Raw genomic sequence first — 22617 nt, forward strand, 5'->3', positions numbered from 1 at the left:
ATTTTTTTTTTTTTTTTTTTTCTTTATACCGGGAATCAAACTTTGGACCTTGTGGTTGTGAGGCAGGAGGTGGAACCACTGAGCTAAATCCCCTGCCCTTTTCTCAGTAATTCTTCAAAATGCAAGATCTCAAGATCTTTCTATCCCTGGTCATAATAACATCGGTGAAAAAATTTTCAGCGTATTTGTGTTTATTTGTTTGTTTGTTTTTTTTTGGTGGTACTGGGGATTGAACTTGGGCCCTTGTGCTTGCAAGACAGGCAGTGGAACCACCGAGCCAAATCCCCAGCCCTTCAGCGTATTTGTGCCTTCTGCTTTATTTCTGTGTTACTGCAGGCAGTACAGGTTTGGGTTACTACCCTTCTCTGTGGTTTCTGGAGAGGAGCACTCAAGCCCATCGGGTGCTGAGAGGTGATTGGTGTGTGGGGGCTAGAGTAACGTGCAGGGCTTTGAGTGGCGTCCCAGTCTCGCTGGGAACACACCATGTGTCCTTCCACCATGCAGTGTCGTGGGGATGTCCCTGGAACCTATCCCTGCTGTCGGGGAAGAGAAGGAAGAGGAGTCGGCAGAGCAGGGGACAGAGGGAGTGGAAGAAGACACTTCAGCGGATCCCACACACTCCCTGAGTGCTGAAGGTAGCCTGGGCCCTTTTCTGGACAGTAGATTCTTCTGTGTTCCTTTAACATGAGCATTCTGGTTTCTCATGATTAAATTGAGCCAGTAAGAAATTTGCTCATTATTTAAAATATTTCATCTAATTGTCCAAGAACTTGCAGTTTGTTGAATAGTCCCCTTTCTGTATGGTGGCTTTTTCTCCTTTTATATTCATTCTTTTTCAAAAGTTTTTGGACTCTGAATAGCTTTTTGTATGGCTTATAGTATGTCTTTGTGTAGGCATAGTGTACTGTATGGGATGCTTATGCTTATAAGGCTTTATGATACTCCAGTTTTTGCTTCATTATATGTTTTTCCCCTTCATTTTTAATGCATTTCTTTCTTTCTTTCTTTCTTTTTTTTTTTTTTTTTTTAAACTGGGGATTGAACTCTGGACTTTGCACTTGTGAGGCAGGTGGTGGCACCACTGAGCTAAATCCCTGGCCCTTAGTGCATTTATTCTTGATTTTTCTTTTCCTTCCTTTGTTTTTTTTTTTTTTTTTTTTGTGGTGCTGAAAATTGAACCTAGGGTCTTGTGTGACTCTTTTTTTTTTTTGAAGTATTTTTGGGGGCGGGGCTTTGATGTGAAGAACTTACTGTGATCTTGTTTTGCTACAGGACAGCAGCTTGCACCTGGACAAAGTTGTGGATGATCACTGATGTCTTGAGTTTTGTCCTAGATCCTGCTTCCTCACAGCTGGGCTTTGGGGTCCTAGAACTCTCTCAGAGTCAGGATGTGGAAGGACGTACTGTGCCGTACGAAGTGGACAGAGAGCAACCACAGTTAATCACCACCGCCTCTGCCTATACCAGGCTCTCCAATGTGGATGCAGATGCTGGTATGGAGTGTTTTCTCACTTCTGGAGTTGTTTATGATGATGTTCTCTTCCCAGGTTGGAGCTAGGTATTTCTCCTTTGATAAGTTTTTTAGCTATCTAAATTAAGACAGTCTTAAGTTGTTGCAATAAGTTTGCAGTTAGCTGGTAAATACTTGATGGCTTGCAGATTGAGATGTTCTGTAAGTAGGTTATTGATTGCTTTCCCTTTTGGAAATATTTTTAAAATTGGACTTACTTCTTTAAAATCTTTGCATTTTAAAAATCATTTGGGGGCCGGGGATTTAGCTCAGTGGCTCTGCACCTGCCTTCCAAGCACAAGGTCCTGAGTTTGATCCCTGGTACCAAAAAAACAAAAATCATTTGAAGGGCTGGAAATGTAGCTCAGTGGTAGAGTACTTGTCTAGCATACATTAGACTTGGTTTCATTCATTTCAGACTGCTTCTAGTACTTTGAAAAATGTCATCGTCTTATCTTTTTTCCCTTCCTTTTGCTTTCTTCTGAAACTAAGCAGTTAAGCATGAAGAGCGGTGTGGTGGAGATGCTCCTGTGACACTGCAGCCCAGTCAAGTTGGGCACGTGGTGGAAGAGCCAAGTCCAGCAGTGGGAAGGTAAACCGAGCTTTTCCTAAAAGGCATTCATGGGATTTTGCTTATGCTGAGTGGATATTTTTTTAGGAGTTGTTGATTCTTTTGTTCCCTCGTAGTTGGCATATTTCTGGTCTGATAGGAAGACTGATTACCTGTAAACCTTATTTATGCAGTCCATTGTGTACTCATCATAACATGCCTTTTACAGAGCAGCTCTGTTGGTGTAGTAATAAATCCTGTCCCAGTCTTTGGTCGCTGTTTCCTCCTCTGTAATCTTTCTGTACAGAGCCACTGTTTCTAGAGGAGGTCTTTTCATTTTATTTTATTTTATTTTATTTTATTTTATTTTATTTTATTTTATTTTATTTTATTTATTTATTTATTTTGGTACCAGGGATCAAACTCAGGCCCTTGTGCTTGCAAGGCAGGCAGCAAAACCACTGAGCCAGATCCAAAACTGGATTTTTTTTTGCGGGGGAGTGAAGGCAGAGTTTCACCCTGTAATTCAGGCTGAGCTTGAACTCATGGCAGTCCTCCTGCTTCAGCCTCCCAAGTGCTGGGATTATTGGCATGTGCCAAAACTCTAAAACTCCTGACTCTAAAACTAGATTTTAAAATTTGACCTAATTCTTTTTTGTTGTTGTTTGCTTGTTTGTTTTTTTGAGACAGGGCCTCACTATGTAATGGAGACTGACTTGGAACTCACTATGTAGCCCAGACTGGTCTCGAATTTACAGTGATTCTCCTGCCCCAGCCTCCCAAGTGCTGGGATTACAGGCGTGTGCCACCACGCCCGGCTTGACCTATTTCTATTAAAATATTTCATTGGCTAGGGTGATAGCTCAGTGGTAGAGAGCTTGTCTGCAACAGCTGGGGGCTGCACTTGGCAGAGGAAAACTGGGAGGCTTTTGTTTTGAATAAGTATCCAGTATTGTTTTGCTATTTCCTTCAGTAGAAAAGGTGAGCAATGAGGTCCTGAATAAAGTTGAGTGTTGAGGAGTTGTCTTTCTGATATAAAACACTTAGCTTAACAGTGGATACATTGTTAGGTTTTTCTTCAGGAAGTTGTCCTTCCAGCTATTTCTTTTTCTTTTTTTTTTTCCCCCTGATACTGGGGATCGAACTCTGGTCCTTGCCCTTGCAAAGCAGGTGCCAGAACCACTGAGCTAAATCCCTGGCCTCCCTTCCAGCCATTTTTGCATCCTGTTTACTCTGGGTAGTTGTAGGATAGGTGACAATTTGTGGGAAGCGACCAATATGATTGTCTTACCAGGCAAGGTGGCACATACCTGTAGTCCTGGCTACCCAGGAGGCTGAGGCAAGAGAATCGCAAGTTTGAACCAGCCTGTGGCAACTGGCAATTTAGTAAGACTCTATCTAAGAAAAAAAAATGCCTGGAATTGTAGCTGCTTATGTTTAATCCCTGGCACTGAGAAATAAAAAAACTGTTTTCTGTATATGAGTAGTATCAGTGCAAAGAAGTCTTGATTTGCAGCATAGTTGAATAGATTAAACGGAAATGTTCAGCAGAGGTTTAAGTCACATCCACACACTTTCCAGGGAAGTTCACCATTTGCACTGTCCTCTTCAATGGCAATGCTGTGGTCTAGATCAGTATCTTTCATGCAAGTCTTGCAGCTTACAAAACAGAAGTCTCCACATTGCTCTGCAGAAAGCTTGGGAAGCAGCTTAGCAGTGAGCTGAACTGAAGACCAGTGTGAGGCTCAGGCAGGCTCTGAAATGAGCTTAGGGCTTTGTAGAGTAACTGCTTTTGCTCTTGGTATAGATTAGAGCCACTGAGAATTTTGGAATTATTAAAGAAAAATAGAAAACAGCTTTTTAGTGAACAGATGAAAGACTGAATTCAGCAACTTTTTCTCCTCGTGGTATGACTTCTTTAGGTCAGAAGACCTGCCTTCTAGTCCCAAAGTGTCTCATGCTGCTATGGAAACAAAAGAACAGACATCTGTTCAAGAACTTCTGGAAGGTGAATTACAGATTGAGAAATCACCAGAGCCTGAGGTTTTTTCAACTCAGGAAGACTTGTTTGACCAGAGCAATAAAACAGGTATAAAGCATGATTAGTTGTTATACTTAGCTCCTCTTCTCCAAAGATCTAATTTTTTTTTGAGTTCTGAAGCTAATCTTTAAATTTAAAGCACTTTAGATATATGCTGACTTGTTTGTGATATGGAAGGGAAATGTTTCTAGCTAATCAGAGAGAAAGGCTTTTGGGGAATGTCTGCTGTGTAACATGTTGATATGGTTTTCTCTTTTGGAAATAAATTTATTGAACAACAAACAGCAGCTAATAAGGTAAATTTGGTGTTATGGAAAGGGTGGCCATTTTTTCTTCTGTTATCATATGTTTACTGAATCTTCAAATCTTAAATATGATAAGTTTTAAGTTTTTCATATTGACTTGGGTAACAGTCTACTTAACTCATTTGTTTGCTAGTTCACCTACTACAAAAAGGAAGTTAGGGTATAACAGACAAGACATAAAACGTAGACGAATAGAATGGTGCTTGTTCCATACACTTTTAGTCCCCCATCCCCCTCATTCTGTAGCCTCAGACAGCAAGAAAGTGTCATCAATAGCCACCCAGATACAATGGATTTTTCATAAGGGACAAAAGAAGACTATTCCTTTACTATTTTATGATGTAACTTACTGTGCAAAACATTCAGAAGGTGACCAAAGAGCCTTTTTTGGTTTCCTCACTGAAGCTGTACTGTTGTATTTAAGGAATTTCTTTACACTTAGGTTGAATATAGTTGATATTCTGTTTGTTGATAAGGAGAAGGGACCAATAGGAAACTTCATAATATAAATCAATATCAGCTGCTCGCATTTTCTTTCTTTTTTTGGGGGGATGGTGGGGTGTACCGGGGATCGAACTCGGGTCCTTGTGCTTGTGAGGCCTTAAGTGGTGGAACCACTGAACTAAATCCCTGGCCTCATATTTTCTTTGGTTAGTGCCTTGGTATTTCTGTCTCCTTTGAGGAGGCCGAGTCCTAATCATGAGAATTGCTGCATTCATACCATCAGGTGTCATGTGCACTGTTTTGACTCCTCCCATCTGCATCATGGCACGAGCTTTACTTTACCTTAAGTAGTAGGCCTGGGAATGAAAGGCTCATTTGCTGTTTTATAATAGAATCATCAATAAGAAAGAGCAGCCAAGCAGTAATAAGGCTTCTGGCTTTTCCTCATCAAGCTTAGATCATGACAGAAAGGACCCAGGAACGTTTTTCTTCAGTACTTTGTTAAACCCATAATTTGAAATGTGTGTGGGGTTAATATTTTACATTATATTTTACTATGATTAGAAAAAAATTTCTGCCCTCAAATCGTGATTCGAAATATGGATGTTACTGGGTTTTTTTGGGAGGGGGGCAAATCAGTAATGTCAGCCTGAGAAGTACATGGAACCAGAATTTATTTTTTTTTCCCTACTAGCTTCTGATGGTTGCTGTACTCCTTCAAAGGAGGAAGGTGGATGTTCTCTGGCTTCCACACCTGCTACCACTCTGCAAGTCCTGCAGCTCTCTGGCCAGAGATCCCTTGTACAGGAGAGTCTGTCCATGTAAGTCGTTCTGCACAGCTATTTCTGAGGGCATTGGCAGATGTTAAAAGAGCTGAATTTGCCTGCCAGTCCAGAATTCTCACTAAACCAAAAAGTAGAACCTAGGCCTTAGAATTCCTGGGATAAGAACTAAATTGTAACGATCAATGGCAGATAGTTCTGTTTCCTATATAGAGGCTAACAATAGATCAAAATTTTCACCAGGATGAAAAAGGCCCAGTTATTTAGAACATGTTACACATCCCAAATAAGCATTCTGGTGTTTTATATTACCAGCATTTCTTCTTGATTAACATTATAGGATAGAAAATAAATGGGTTGTTATAGTTAACAGTAGTTGAATTTCTTCATCTCAGTAGCAAGGCAGAGAGATTTGCTGTTTTGATTTTTGTTTGTGTATGCTTTTAAGTAGAAATATGTACTCTTCCTAATCAGGCAAAAATGGTATTTTTTTTTTCTATGTCTCAAACCTGCAGTGACATTTTTTAGCACTTGTTCATTGTTTTTCAATCATGATGTCCTTATGTCTGGTCATCCACTTTGCTCTAACTCTTTTTTAAAAATTCTTAATATTAGAAATGTCTGAAGCCAGGTGTGGTGGCACACACCTGTAATCCCAGTACTTGGGAGGCTGAGGCAGGAGGATCTAGAGTTTGAGGCCACCCTGGTATACATAGTGAGCTGAAGGCCAGTGTGGACAATACAGTGAGACCCTGTCTCAAAAGAGCACAAAAGAAAGAATGAGCGAAATATCTGGTGTGGGAATAGTTAGTTTATTCAGTGGTTCTTCCACCAGTCTTAGATTGTTGTTTGGGAGAAATGCTATTAGGTAATGATCTAAATGACTTAAGTAGTTTTGCTATTGCAAACTATGAAAACTATGGCTATGGTAAAATAACCTGTGGTTCTCTCTTTATATAAAGGAATTCCTCAGATCTTGTTGCTCCTTCCCCTGATGCTTTCCGATCTACCCCTTTTATCGTTCCTAGCAGTCCCACAGAGCAAGAAGGGAGAAAAGGTGAGCACTCTTGATTTGTCTGTTAATCTCAGGTGAGAAGAGGAATTGGGGATGGGGCTTAGTGGAGAGTATGTGCCAAGCATGCTCAGGCCCTGGGTCTGATCCCCAGCTCTGCACAGAAGTGAGGAATGTGTATTTCTTTGTACTCAGAACACTGTCCCCTGTCCTTTGGGGACCCTGTCTCTAGTCATCAGGGATATGACCTAGTGCAAAGTTTTTTGGCACTTGGCTTGGATGCTTCTGAGAGTTTTGTATTGTTGATTCAATTTTTACAAAAGCCATTAAGAAAAAATTTTTATATCTTTCAAATGAATTAGTATGGTGATGAACTGTTTTTTTTTTTACTAGCAGACTACTAGTTTCAGGTAACACCTTAACATGTTTCTGGTAAGAGGGAACCTGTGATTGCTTTTTGTGCTCTTTATAGGTTATTTTTGCTATTAAAAACATTTTATTTGCTGGGCGTGGTGGCACACACCTGTAATCCCAGCACTTGGGAGGCTGAGGCAGGAGGATCGCTGTGAGTTCGAGACCAGCCTGGGCTACTCAGTGAGTTCCAGGACAGTCTCAACGACATAGTGAAACCCTGTCTCAAAAAACCAAAAAAAAGAAAAAAATTATTTTAATTTATTCCTTTTCTCCTTTGAGTACTCAGCTGATTTTTGTGTTGTTTTATTCACAACAAAGCCTTTCTTTTGACTCACCTTTTGTTCCTGGTGGTACTGGAACCAGGACCTTGGATATGCTAGATAAATGCGCTAGTGCTGAGCTGCACCCTCAGCGCTTTATGTTTTCCTTTGAGGCAGGATCTCAGTAAGTGGCCCAGGCTGTAATCTGAATGCCTAGTATTTCTGCAAAGCTTTTGCCCATAAATTTTGTGATTGTCTCCTTTTTATCCTTCATGTCAGTAATGTTACAGTAGTCAGTTTTTTTTTTTTTGGTACCAGGGTTTGAACTTGGGACCTGGCGCATGTGAAGCAGGCAGCGAAACCACTGAGCTAAATCCCTGGCCCCCCAGTAGTCAGTTTTTACTGAGCACTGAATGTGTGTCAGACACTCTTCTAGGTTCTTCTCTGTGGTTCCACGTGCCTCTCTACAGTTTTTCTCACTGAATCTTCACAACATCTAAGCAGGAGGTGTCATTTTTGTCCCCATCTTACCGATCAGGAAATGGAGGCATGGGGCTGTTTCATGAGCGGTGAGATGTAGCGGTAGGGTTTGGAATTGTGCTTGGGCAGTTGCCTCCTGAGTGTGTGCTCTTGTGTGTCAGGTATACGCTGCTGGTGATATCCTGCTGTCTATGCTGTAACTACTGTACAGAAATACAGTCAGCTATTTTTCCAGTTTAATTTATATATGCAGAGTGAGACTTTTTTCTGTCTCCACATATGTCTCCAGCTGTTTTCTTTTGAAAACACTCACTCGAAGTGTCCAGATAAAAGTAGTGTCATTCTGGTTATAACATGATGAGTGACATCTTCAATAGAAAGGCAAATCCATCCTACAAAAAGCCCTGTTAATGCAAATTGAAAGTTTGATTTTTTTTTTTTTCATTGAGCTTATTGATACTTTTGAGTTCTACAGTGCAGTTACATTCATCATTGGGATTTTGTACCTTTACATGACAGGTCTTGGTTCTCATTTTTTCCCCAAGTTTGATTAATTCTTAGAAGAGTTTTTTCCATCTGTAGTGCGCACACTGAAAATATATAAAAATAATTGTATTTAAAATCCTTTTTCCCTGATTAGAAACATAATGCTCATTGTAGAAAATTTAGAAAATGTGGGGTCAGGGATTTATTTAGCCCAGTGGTTCCGCCACCTACCTCGCAAGCTCAAGGTCCTGAGTTTGATCCCTGGCACCAAGAAAAAAAATAAAAAAAGAAAATTTGGAAAATGAATAGGAAATTAATAAGAAGAAAATAAAATGACCTGTAATACCACATTCCAGATTTAATTACAGTTAGTATTTGGATACCTTCCTCTGAGAGTCCTTTCTATGCATAAATATGAAAAAGTATTTTTACACAGTTGGCATCGTATTATGTATGTGGTTCAGTTTTTTCCATGTAACATTTTTCAATGTCAGTGTATTTCAGATTTAATGCATTTGCTTAATATGTGTATCAGTGTTTGTGAGACTCTATATACTTTTTACATTTATTTGGTTTTTGCTGTCTTACTAACCTAAAGTATTTTCATACGTGGTGTGTAAAGTAATGGGGCCTTAATGTGTTTTGTTAAAAAAAGTGTCACAAGGTGCGATGAAGGTGCTGAGCCCCACAGTGGCAGCCTGCTAAAGGCCTGCAGTGCCAGATTCCCAGCTAGAGGAGATCGGTGTATGATGTGGAGGCCAGCCAAGCAGCAGGGCAGGCTCTAAGGCTGGGTGTAGAGGTGGGAGCACTCCCACAGCCTTGGGAGGAAGCTGTGAGATGGAGGAAGGATGATGTCATGTCCGCAGAGAAGGCACCCGTGTGTTTGTCCCCTCCTGAGTAGTTTGTGTTGAATCTAGTGACTTCTTAGCACTTCATTAAATTGGTGCTGATTGGCACTGATAGATTTTTTCCTTCCTTTTTAGTTTTATTGGCATTCATATTTGTACCCTTGCAGTTGTTAATGAAAATATAACAAATTTGTAAATACATAGGTATTTAGTGTGGTGAGCAAATTCACTGCCTTTCAAATCCTGGGGCAGATTATATGGTGGTTAAATTAAGTGGCATTAATCTGGGCATTCCTGCACAGAATGAGAAAACAAGCTCTATATAGTTGAGGAAAGGGTTGAGGAGCCAGTTAGCATAGCATAAATGGTTATGTATCCCCAGATTTTCTATTTTGATCAGTACATGTTTGCAGTACATACTGTCTACATTCATCGTTTGGAGTTGGTACACATACATAACTCGTCTTAATTCTTTTTATATCTCTATTCCCTTCTCACCCTTCCTCCCCTCTCCATCTTGGTCCTCTTCCTATTTGCAAAACCCAGATTTAATCTAATGGAAGCATGGTTACTCCTCCCCCCAGAAAGAAAATATTCCTAGGACTCAGTCTATTACTATTGTGTTATTCTTTTGAATGTTAAAATTATTATTACTTTTTTTTTAAAGACAGGGTCTCACTGTCTTTAGGTTGACCTTGAACTCACTGTGTAGCCCAGTTTGGCCTCATACTCATGGTAATCCTCCTGCTTCAGCCTCCCAAGTATTGGTGTTAGAGGAGTGCGCTACCAGCCTAAAGTCATTATTATTATTTTTGGTACCAGGGATCGAACTCAGGACCTTGAGCTTTTGAGGCAGGCACGGTGCCAGTGAGCTGAATCCCTGGCCCATAAAGTCATTCTTTTTTTATGAGAAGAAACTTATGTATATTTATTGTTTATGATGCTGGAACATGAGTAATATTGACAAGTGATTATTTGTTTTTCTTGTTTTAAACCAGATGAGCCAGTGGATATGTCATTGGTGTCTGAGGGAGTGGGGGGGCCTTTTCAAAAGAGACTCCAAGCCAGTGATCCAATGCAGATAGAAAACACACCACTTCCACCTGCGGGTGCTGGGTCCCCGCAAGCCTCGACACCTGTGTCTCAGAGCACCCCAGTGTTTACCCCTGGCTCCCTTCCTGTCCCATCGCAGCCCGAGTTCTCACATGTAAGTATTGTGAAAAGTTTCTGTTTTCTCCTAACATCTTTTTTTGTTGTTATTAAACAGCTTTATTGAGGTATAATTTATCAACCATAAAATTTAGCTATTTCAGTGTATTATTTAGTGATAGTTTAATGACTCTACAGAGTTGTGTACCTGTCTTCACAGTCAAGTTTAGAACATTTTCAGTCACTAACATCTTAATACACTTTTTACATTTAAATTTTGTGCTGTATCTTTTTGTTTTTGGTACCAGGGATCAAACTCAGGTCCTTGTGCTTGCGAGTCAGGCAGCAGAACCACTGAGCTAAATCCCCAGCTTTTTTTTTTAATTTCTTGAGACAGGGTCTCACCATGTAGTTGAGACTGCCCTGGAACTCACTGTGTAGCTCAGGCTGGTCTCAAACTCACAGAGATCCTCCTGCCTCCGGAGTGCTGGGATTACAGGCATGCGCCACCACACCCGACTTTGTGCTTCATTTTTAAGCTTTTTGAAAATGTTACTCTAAAATCGAAAGAGGTCATAGATCATCCTGTCATTTTTGTCTTTCCACTTGCCTAATTTTTTCAAGAAGAAAACCATTTATAGCAAACCTACAACTTGAATCTTTTCTCTGTTAGCTTTTGTCATAATAATTTTTAATGTTATATTGTCTTCATATCCTTTCAAAAACTAATGTTTCTGAGTAGTTGTACAGTAATCTCATTACTCTTTCCTCATTTCTGCACTGAGGATATCAGGATGCTTTTTAGATTGTTTTTGGTTTTCCCTAATACTAGAGATCAATCTCAGGACCTTGTGCTTGCCAGGCTGGCGCAGTACCACTGAGTGACATCCCTGACCCTGTAGGTTTTTGATATATATTTTTTTCTAACAGAGAAAGGAAACTAATACCTAATTTGCATAATTTGAAAGAAATGAAATACAACTTTCATAGTGAGGTGCAGGTCCTTAGGTGCATCTAAATGACTGTACTGTATATTCAATGTAAGTGCTTGATTTAGGGCTGAGGATGTTACTCAGGGGTAGAATGTGTTCCCAGAATGTGAAAGAATGGCTCTGGGTTCAATCCCTAGTGCTGAGAGACCAAAAATGCCTGTTCTTGTAAAGGTTTTATTGGAGAATGTCTCTCATGCCTTCTAGTTTACAGGTGTTGTAATAAGAGTGTATTCAAAAGTAAAATTTGGAAACAAATAATAATGGAACATGCCATGAATTTAGGGAGGAGATGGTAGGAAGGAAGAAATGTAATTGCTTTCCAGAGTTTTAAAACTTGTTTTGCTGAAGAATTCTGTTTAAGGAATCATTAGCAGGAATGTGATAGAGTGGTGAAGAACAAGGACCCCAGTCAGGATCTCCTGGAGCCACTCCTGCTTCTTCTGTTATTGTTGTGTCCAGTCAGAACTGAGCCTCCTTTTCCTCCTCAGTCAAATGGGGACTTACATTTTTCTTTCTTTATTTTTTAATTTTGCTGTACTGGGGATTGAACCCAGGACCTTCGCAATGAACTATTACCATTTAACATTGTTTAATTTTTAATTTTTTTCTGGTACTGGGATTGAACTAGAGTCCTTATGCTTGCAAGACAGGCAGTGGAACCACTGAGCTAAATCCCCGGCCCCTTGTTTAACTTTTGATACAGAGTCTGACTATGTTGCTCAGTTGCCCAGGCTGGGCTTGAATTTGAGATGCTCTTGCCTCAGCTTCTCAGGGTTCTGTAGTAGAGGCCATGATTGGATCCAGCTCATATGGGGATATTGATAACTTTCTACCCTCCAGAGTTCTCTTGAAGGTTAAAGGAGTTGTTATGTATAAAGTCTCTAGAATGATGCCTCATATGTGGTAAATACCGCATAAAGTATTTATTGTTGGCAATGAAAGAGTTAAATAGAGCTGAAGTAGATGTTTAGCTATGGTCCATTTTGGTCTTTAGTTTTCCTGTTGCTATACAATTCTTATTTATTTATTTATTTATTTTTGGGTACCAGCGATCAAACTCAGGACCTAAGCAGGTGGCAGAACCACTCAGCTAAATCCCTCTCCCCTGCTGCTATAAAATTATACATGAGCATAATATAGAACAGAAGAGCCTTTGGGATTAGCAGAGAAGTTGTAAGCACTGACATAAAGCTCTGGAAGGAATATTCTGGACAATGAAGACAGCAGTTGCAGATGTTTTTCAGTGAGAGGGTAGGACTTTGATAATGAATCTTTGCAGAGGAGTCTATACAGTGAGAGAAAACACTAGCTGCACAGAGATCCAGCTTTGTGAGGAGCCGTGCACTTGTTGGGAGAAATTGTTCTGCCTCAGCATTTATAAAATAGGTTTAACAGCATCTAGAAAACCAGCAGTGAAAATATGATATAAATAAATAATTCTAAGCACACTTCAAAGATTTTCTGGAGTCTAAGATGACTGATCACATTTCTTTGTAATCATATTTTAAGATGATTCAGCAGTACAAGTCCATGCCTGTTAGAAAAAAACATTCTCTCAAGAGGACTTTACAGCATAGCTTTTTCTGTTAAAGGTTTGATTTTAGGTGATTAGTAAGCAATTGTAAACCAAAAAAAAAAAAAAAAATTGTTGAAAGTCTTTCCTTTACCCAAAGATACTTTCAGTCTCCCCCGCCTCTTTTCAGTCCTGGAGATTGAACCCAAGGCCTTTATACTGAACTATATCCCCAGCCTTTTTATTTTTTAATTAATTGATTTTTTGTTACCAGGGATTGAACTCAGGTCCTTGAGCCTGTGAGGCAGGCAGCAGAACCACTGAGCTAAATCCCTGGCCCTACTCAGCCTTTTTCAATTTTGTCTTTTAATTTTTGTTTTAAGATGGATGTGGTGGTGCACACCTGTAATCCTAGCACTCGAAAGGCTGATGCAGGAGGATTGCTGCAATTTCAAGGCCAGCCTGGGCTACATAGTGGGTTTAAGAACAGCCTGAATATGCAGTGAAACAGTGTCTCAAAAAACCAACAAAACAACAACAAGAAGTATACTTAATTTTTATTTTGAGCAGGGTCTTGCTAAATTCTCCAGTATGGGCTCGAATTTGTAATCCTCTTGCCTTAGCCTTCCAGAGTACTAGGATTGCAAGGCATGTGCCATCACCCCTGGTTTACACTTTCAGTACTTTTTTTCTCTTATCTTCATAAATCCTATTTTTAAAAATGTGAGCCATGTCCCTGTCTTCCAAGTATAGTTCCGTCATCAGTTGGTTTAGGTTGTTACTGCATTACCAGTATGACTGAGCACTAATCACAGCAGAGCTTGTGTAATGTTAGGGTTATCTTACCATGTTTGCATAATTTCTTGTCTCTGAAATTGTTGTCTTTGAAATTCTCACTTCTCAAATCAATCCTAGACTCTTCACTCATTTTCAGAACCTCCTTTGAGGGTACTCTAGGGACCTCAGGCTGTCTGTTTCACCTCTTTGGAGGAAACTGGTTTGCAGCCTTCTGATTTCTGATTGTTGCCCATTGTCACCCTTTGTACCTGTTCATAGCATCATCTCCCTTGGTTGTAGGCCCGAGTGCCCCTGCCCTCCCAGGCTGTGTGCTTTCTTCTCTCTTCTTCCTTGCTTCCTTCTCTATTTGTGGAAGACACTGTGCAGAATCTCTTTTATTTCTTATCTTTTCTTTTTTTGTGGGGGAGTGGTTTGAGACAGGGTCTCACTATGTAGTTGAGACTGACCTGGAACTCACCATGTAACCCAGGTTGGTCAGGAATTCACAGTGATCCTCCTGCCTCAGCCTCTCATGTGCGGGGATTACAGGTGTGCGCCACCATGCCCAGCTCTTTTATTTCTTTAAATGTTTAGTAGAATTTGTCAGTGGGCGGAAAAATAGGCCTAGACATTCTCCTGTGGGAGGTTTTAAATTATGAGATCAACTTTTTTATGTTTTGGAAGTCTCCCTATGTAGCCCAGTCTGGTTTCCAACTCCTGTTTTAAACAATCCTTGTGCCTCTGCAGTAGACCTCCCACCCTGACTTCCTCACCCCACCCGAACACTGAGCCTGTGCTCTCACCAAACTGCTCTCCAGGTCACCTACCTTCTGCATGGCAGCTTGTTCATGATGGAGGCATTCTCTAGGAACCTTCATTCCACTCATACTTGACTTACAGTCCAGTGTGTAAGATTATAAGCATCCAGATTAGTAATATTTTTCTTCGCTGTTTTTTGAGGGCATTGCTATGTTGTCTCGGAACTTCTGATGCCATTCTCGAGAGGTGTCATGCCAGTCTTTAGTATGTGATCTGTTCTTCTTTTTGCCCCCAGCATTCTGAAACCTCCAGGTGTTAGTAGGCATGGTTCTGTTTTTATCTGTTAGATTGGACAATCGGTCGGTTCTCTTAAAATAGCCTTTTTAAATAGCCATACTTTATCATACTATATTTTCTCTCTAAAGATAATAATAATAGTGCCCTCACTCCAGAATCATCACTATTTCTTCCAGGTAAGTGTTAATTTTGTTTTGTTTTTTGAGATAAGGTCAAAGTCCAGGCAGCCTTGAATTCAGTATGTAGCCCAGGCTGGCCTTGAACTTGCAGCAGCAGTCCTCTCCTCTGATCCTCTCATCCTCTACCTCAGACTCTGAGTGCTGAGATTACAGGTGTGGGCCACCATGCCCTGGCCTGATAACTATCAGTTTTTTTTGTTTTGGTTTTTTTTTTGGTGTTGGTGATTGAACTTAGGACCTTGTACTTGCGAGGCAGGCAGCCAAACCACTGAGCTAAATCCCTGGCCCCTATCATTTTTGTTTGATTCACTTTGTTTTCTTTTTAATTTTTTTGGTGTTGTGGATCAAACCTAGGGCTTTAAGTATATGGAGCAGGAGCTCTACTGCTGAACTGTACTCCCAGCCCAATTTTGTCTGCTTTGATCTGTTTAATAGTAGAGATTTCCTTAGATGTCTGGGAGTGTTTGATTATTTACTGATTTTTAAGAGTGATATAGCAGAATGCCACTTCAGATTAGAGTGGTTCTAAGCTGGTGTTTGGGGCTTGTTGTTTCTAGGAGTTCCTGTAGTGTGATCTGATGGGACATTCTGTTAACTGTGTCCTACTGTCAGGATCTTGATTGTCTGGCCTTGTCAGATTCGCCAGGATAGTATCTGATCCACCTGGTGTGTCCTGGCCTGGCTGTCACTGTATTGAAAGCCCATGAAGGGAAGAGGGCCTGGGGGACTGAGTGGCTGGTACATGTTGGTAGGTCCAGGTGCCATTCCATATGTACCTTTTCCCTTGGTCTCCCAGGTTTCAGCATGGTTCTTACTGATAGCTGTGTCCTCACCCACCTGTCCAGGGACACTGCTTTCTCCAGGGCAAAATTAGCACAGGAATAGGGGAGGGTCTGGGCATTGAACTTTCTCCATAGAGACCCATTTCTGTTTTAGCACAACTTCACCACTTCCAGAATTACCCAGTGCTACTGCCCCGTCCTGGACCTTTTTTGGGGAGATGAATGGTTTAGTGGTACAATTCTGGTCTCCTCTGTTGGCTTAGAAATTCAACTTTCACTAACTTGCCAAATATATTACTACTCTTCCAGAATTATTTTTTTTCTTTTTATTGAGTTTATTGGTACAATCTAGGTATACAATACAGTTACATTCATCATTGGGATTCTGTACCTACATAATAGGTCTTGATTCTCATTTTTTCCCCTTGTCCCTTCCCTCCCTTCACCCCATTTACAAACACTTTATTTCCATTTTTTTCAGTTTCTCATATTTTTTCCTCTCCCTTATTACCTTTCCCCCACCCTTCCCACTTTCCCTACACCTTTAGCCCTTTACTTCCTGTTTCACATTATTAATTGTCTCATTAGGATCCTGTGTACTATTATAGTTTTTCACACCAAATAGTTTCTCATATTTTTTTCCTCTCCCTTATTACCTTTCCCCCACCCTTCCCACTTTCCCTAAACCTTTAGCCCTTTACTTCCTATTTCACATTATTAATTATCTCATTAGGATCCTGTGTACTATTATAGTTTTTCACACCAAAGAAACTATTCGGTATTTCAGTTAAAGAAATCTCTGTATGAACATTAAAAATAGGGAATCCTAAAATAAAACTAAAAAGGAAAGTAAAAGAGAAAAGGCAGTGATGTAACATTAAAATGATCCTTATTTCTTCCAGAATTATTTTTTCAATTATCTTTCCATTTGTTTTCTTTTTCTTGAGAATTTATTTACTGCCCCCCCACCCCATAGACCCAAGGGCACTCTACCACTGAGCTACATCCCCAGCCCTTACTATTTTTTATTTTGAGGCAGAGTCTTGCTAAATTGCCCAGGCGAGGGTCAGACTTGTAGTCCTCATGCTCCAGACTCTGAGTAGCTGGGATTACGAGTGTGTACCACTTTGTCCAGCTAGGATTTAGGCTTGTGTGTATATATGTGTGTGGCGGGGGGGAACTGGGGCTTGAATTCAGGACCTTGTGCCTGCTTCCTCAGCCTGAATTTATGCTTTTTATTTTTGCCTAGAAGAACTTGAATGAATGGCTAGATGAGGTTTTAACTGTTTCTTGCTTTCAATCAGTAAAATTGACCTCCCTGTGAGGAGCGGGGATAAAATAATAAGACAAGAAGACCTTGGAAGGTTTTGGAAATAGTTAAAAGTAGATGTGTACTCAGTCTGCCATTTTTATTTGAAAGTTCCCTACTTTTAAAATTATGTTTCAAAATCCTACATATTGTTAGTGGATAATCATTATACACCTCTTATTTCTCTGCACTTTGATTACTGGAATCCAAATCCATTTAATTTTGATATTACAAGATTTAAAGAAATATAAGGAGTTAGTTCTTAACAAGAGGAAATTGAGATGGTGGCAATTTTGTGAACTTTTTCTTTTCTAAAAAACTTGTTAATTGCATAGCTTCTTTGCACTTTCACCAGTTTGTGGGAAATGGGGAGATAATTAGAGTATAGGTTCATATTTAACACTTTTCTTTTTCTTGATTTTGGGGAGGACAGATTAGATTAGAGGTGACAGATTAGATTACAAGTGCTAAAATGAAGATGGTATAAAGCTCTCTAGGGCTCTTAAACTTTGTATGTTTGAGGCCAGTTTTTAACTAGGATACTCTGGGTTTAGGTCTGTACCTAAGTCAGTGCTTTGAACACAGTCAGTTGTCAGTCTTTATTCCCAAGCCCTGGGAGATTTTGTTCACTTGGTGCAGCTATTCTGACTAAGCCTGCAGGGGACCTTACACTGTGGGAGAATAGAGGACAGACTCTCAGAGTTTGGTTAGAGCCAGCGTTTGGTTAGAGTCCTTGGAAATGTAGTTGTTCCTGGGTGGAGAACTCCCTGAGTCCTGCTCTGACTGATGGAAATTCTTATATTACAAAAATTCTAGTTAAAAAAAAATCACATCAGTATTTACTTTGAAAATGCTTTAAAGGTAGCTGTGATGGGGAACAGCAGCCTAGTGGGTATAGGGCTTTCTTTGGGTGGTGAAAATGTCTCTACTGGGTAGAAGTGGTGGTTGTGCATTAGTGTGACTGAGGAATGTCACTGAATTATTGATTTTAAAATGAGTTAATTTTCTGTTATGTGGGTTTTGTTTTTTAAAAAGTATTTATAGTTTTATTAGCAGTGTCTTATATTAGCTTAGGTAATAACTTATTTTGGGGCTGGGGATGTTGCTTACTGGTAGAACACTTGCCTAGCATGTATGAGGCCCTGAGTTTGAATCCTAACACTACAAAAAAAAAAAACCCATCAAAAGATTCTTATTTTTTTCAATTAGAGAAATCATATATATTTTTTTGCAGATGTTATACAAATAAAAAAAGATAAAATTATCAGTTAGCCTATCTCAGAAGTAACAGCTCTTTTTAAGTGATGTTTAAATTTTAAAATACATGAAAATTATATGAAGAGGTATAAAAAGGCTATAATAAAATATATATTTGTATTTCTTTTACCCAAATGGAAACTATTCCTATTTAATGCATAGCCAGAGTTTTTGTTTTTGTTCATTTTGGAGATAGGGTCTTGCTCTGTTGTTCAGGCTTGCCTTAAATGTGCTTTGTGTAACCCTGGCTGGTCTCAAATTTGAGATGATCCTTCTGCTTCAGCCCCTTGAGTGTTGAAATTATAGGTGTGCACTTCCATTCCCAGTTTTTCCATATTTTAAGATATCCTTCTGTTGTACAGTTTTATGTAGCACAAAGAATTCTATCATGTACATGAATTATAGTTTTTAAACCTCTAGTAGATATTTAAAATGTTTCATGTTTCCTACTCTAAATAATAAGGTAGTGGTAATAGTCTTATAGCTAAATCTCAGTATACTTCCATTGATTAATTTTCAGAAACGGAATTATTGGGTTAAAGGGGATACAGGATTTTAAAGCTATTGTATATTGATTTTAAAGCTGTTATATCATTGCTATTTAGAAATATTGAGCTCTATGGGCTGGGGATTTGGCTCAGTGGTTCTACTGCCTGCCTTGTGAGCACAAGGGCCCAAGTTTGATCCGCAGTACCACAAAAGAAAAAAAAAAAAGAAATATTGAGCTGATTTATATTCTCATGTTTGATTGTATACGAAGTGGTTCAAATTTATGACCATTCCTAAAATTGATCAGATTCATAGTAATGACAACCATTGAAATACACAAGTTATAAAATAAACAGAATTTTTTGATTCCCCACTCCTATAAAAATCATGGAATGAATGCCTTACCAGTTATGTCTAGAGTTTTATAGCATTTATATAGGCAGAATAATACTCTAACTGTAAATTCTTTTTATTTTGGTACTGGGGACCGAACTCAGGACTTTGCACTTGCAAGGCGCAGTGCCACTGAGTTACAACCCTGGACTTCTAACTGTAAATTCTTAAAACCTTATCTAAACTTTGAGCAGTTTTTTTTTGGGGGGTGGGCATCAAACTCGGGACCTTGTGCTAGTGAGGCAGGCAGCAGAAACACTGAGCTTAATCCCTGGCCCTAAACTTTGGATTATTTTTCCCATTATAAAAATTAAAGTATCATCTACATAAAATGAAATGCCTCTTTAAGTGTATAAAGTTTGATGAATTTTGGTAATGTTTACAAGTGTGTAGCTATCACCACCATCAATTTATAGACAAGTTCTTCAACCTACAAAGTTCCTTCCTAATCCTAACCCTTTGTAGTTGATTTCCTTCCATCCTTGGCAACCATGTTCCTTCTTTTTTTTTTTTTTTTCTTTTCTTTTTGGTGTAGGGGATGGAACTCTGTCTGGATTGTGTACTTGCAAGGGTGCAGCACGACTGAACTGAATCCCCGGCCCTCCCTTCTTTCTATCATTACAGATTTGGGGTGTGTGTGTGTGTGTGTGTGTTACTGGGAATTGAACTCAGAACTATTTTTTCATGTAATTGGAGCCATGAAATATGTCTTTCATGTTTGAACTCTTTCACTTAGTGTACCATTTTTGAGACGTCATATTTTTGCATCTGTCAATACCTAATTACATTTTTGTTGGTGAGTAATATTCTATAATGTGGATATTCACGGTTTGCTTATCCATCCATCAGTTAACAGATACTTAGGTTGCTTCCAGCTTTGGACTGTTACAAGTAATAAAGCATATACATACACATTTGCATGTACATCTTTGTGTGGATGTATTTTTTTATTTCTCTTAGGTAAATACTGACCAATAAAATTCCTGAGCTGTGGTAATTTAACTCTCTAAAATACTGTCATGCAGTTTTCTGAAGTGGTTCTACCTTTTTGCATCGCCATCAGAAATGTGTGAGAGTTGCAGTTGTTGCACAGTACTTGGGCTTTTGGGTTTTTCAAACTCGTGTAGCATTGAAACGGGATGTTAAATGTGTGTTTCTCTGCTGACTAATACTGTTGTAATTTTGATTTCTGCTGTTTGCCATATGAATGTCAGTGTATTGTGAAACAGTAGGAAGTAAAATGAGTACATATTCCTTGTGAGATCTGAAACAGGCTCTAAAGGCAACATACCCAAATGATTCCCATGTCCTGTAATTGGGAGCCCATTGCATACACGATGTGATTTTAGTAGCTTGATGATGTACAATTAAATTTACATATCTTCATCACATTTGAAAAAGGGTAAGGTTGTACCTTTAGGTTTTTGTTTGAATTATGCTTATTCCTTACCAGTGGCTGTATAGGAAATGCATGAACCAGAGAGACTTCTGTAGATGAAAGGTATAATTCTGAGCTTTGTATTTCTGGGGTTACAGTCCTTAGTCTTTAATCCTTGGATAATTGATTTAAAAATTATAGATGAATATAAGGGTTAGATGGAAAAGAAACAAGATTATGAATAAATGATGATCTGTTCCTTTTTATTCTTTCTTAGGACATTTTCATTCCATCGCCAAGTTTGGAAGAACAATCAAATGATGGGAAGAAAGGCGGAGACTTACATAATTCATCTTTGACTATTGAGTGTTCGAAAACTTTGGAGATTGAACCAAAGAATTCCACTGAGGATCTCGGACTCTCTTTGACAGGGGATTCTTGCAAGTTGATTCTTTCTACAAGTGAGTACAGTCAGTCCTCAAAGATGGAGAGCTTGAGTTCTCACAGGATTGATGAAGATGGAGAAAACTCACAGGTTGAGGATACCGAACCCTTGTCTCCAGTTCTCAGTTCTGAACTTGTTCCTGTAGAGAGTGATATGAATCCAGCATCAGATGGCCAAGTAGAACTGAGTCAGAATGATGACAAAACAAAAGGAGACGATGCAGAGAACAGGGATGACATCAGTATTTTAGCCACTGGTTTCAAAGGCACAGAAGAAACTGTAGCGGAAGACATTTGTATTGATCTCACCTGTGACTCAGGAAGTCAGGCAGTTCCTTCTCCAGCAACTCGGACTGAGACACTCTCTAGTGTCTTAGATCAGGAGGAAGCTATGGAAGTTACAGAACACCATCCAGAGGAAGGGTCTTCAGGGTCTGAGGTGGAAGAAATCCCGGAGACTCCTTGTGAGAGTCATGGAGAGGAGCCCAAAGAAGAGAATCCAGAGGGTGTTCCATTTCACCTTTCTCTGGCTGAAACTCAGTCCCAGGGGCTGTGTCTTCAAAAGGAAATCCCCAAACAAGAATGCCCAGAAGCTATGGATGTTGAAACCAGTGTGATTAGTATTGATTCCCCCCAGAAACTGCCAGTACTTGACCAAGAATTAGAACAGAAGGATCAGGAAGCCTGGGAGGAAGCTACTTCAGAGGGTTCAAGTGTGGTCATTGTAGATGTGAAGGGGCCATTGTCTCCCAGTGTTGATGTTTCGGGTGAACCTTCTGAGGGAATGGAGAAATGCTCAGATTCCCAGTCCTGGGATGATGTGGCTCCAGAAATAGAACCATGTGCTGAGACTAGATTAGAACCCCAGGAAGACAAGAATATAGAATATGATGGAGATCAGAAATCAGTGACTACAGAAAAGGAGCCTGTAGGGGAAGACCCTGCACAGCCTCCCCTGCCTTTAGTGAGAGCAGAAGAGCCTCCCAGACCTGACCAGGAGATGCAACAGCCCCAGCTTCAAGAGAAAACAAATAAGTCACTAACAGAAGACTCCAAAATGGCTAACGCAAAGCCGCTGGGCTCAGGCAGAGAGCCCGGACAGCTCGAGAAGGCTTCTGCTCATGCCTCGCAGAGCTTCTGTGAGAGTTCTAGCGGTAAGTGTGATTCTTGATTGTTCTGAGCTCCAGCTGTGTCACCATTTGAAATGGAAGCTGGTGCTGCATGCTTGGCTGAGCAGGCTTAACCGGAATTTATGCTTATGAATGACCAGTAAGATTCGGGATCGCATTTTTTTAATACAATTATTTGTGAGCTGAGAGATCATTAGTTTTATCAGCTTTGTCACTCAGGAGTAGTTAGTGTGTATAGCAGTCTGTTTTTCTCTGTAGGTCGTGTCAGTGTGTCCCCCTGGCACATGTAGACCAGCAGACTGTCACTGCACTACAGCCCCAGCCCCAGTAGATATTTATTTATTTATTTATTTATTTATTTATTGGTACCAAGGATTGAACTCGGGTCTGTTTTTCTCTGTAGGTCGTGTCAGTGTGTCCCCCTGGCACATGTAGACCAGCAGACTGTCACTGCACTACAGCCCCAGCCCCAGTAGATATTTATTTATTTATTTATTTATTTATTTATTGGTACCAAGGATTGAACTCGGGTCTGTTTTTCTCTGTAGGTCGTGTCAGTGTGTCCCCCTGGCACATGTAGACCAGCAGACTGTCACTGCACTACAGCCCCAGCCCCAGTAGATTCTTAATTAATTAA

The 22617-nt window shown here is 39.9% G+C and overlaps 1 protein-coding gene across 4 annotated transcripts in view; it reads left to right on the plus strand.

Annotated features, from left to right (window-relative positions):
* Positions 1-22617, plus strand: part of Tp53bp1 (tumor protein p53 binding protein 1) — a 70894-nt gene that overhangs the window by 10317 nt on the left and 37960 nt on the right. For 3 of the 4 annotated variants that reach the window (XM_010624825.3, XM_010624826.3, XM_033764966.1), the window contains exons 5-12: positions 505-635; positions 1335-1493; positions 2003-2102; positions 3983-4149; positions 5545-5671; positions 6595-6689; positions 10131-10339; positions 20684-22004. In XM_010624825.3, coding sequence (XP_010623127.1) covers positions 505-635; positions 1335-1493; positions 2003-2102; positions 3983-4149; positions 5545-5671; positions 6595-6689; positions 10131-10339; positions 20684-22004 — 2309 coding nt within the window. The remainder of the gene's footprint in view (positions 1-504; positions 636-1334; positions 1494-2002; positions 2103-3982; positions 4150-5544; positions 5672-6594; positions 6690-10130; positions 10340-20683; positions 22005-22617) is intronic. The other variant, XM_033764964.1, reaches the window with a different exon arrangement.

The sequence above is a fragment of the Fukomys damarensis genome, unplaced genomic scaffold (assembly GCF_012274545.1).
Source record: "Fukomys damarensis isolate Sample0158 unplaced genomic scaffold, DMR_v1.0_HiC HiC_scaffold_17, whole genome shotgun sequence".
In the NCBI taxonomy this organism is placed as follows: domain Eukaryota; kingdom Metazoa; phylum Chordata; class Mammalia; order Rodentia; family Bathyergidae; genus Fukomys; species Fukomys damarensis.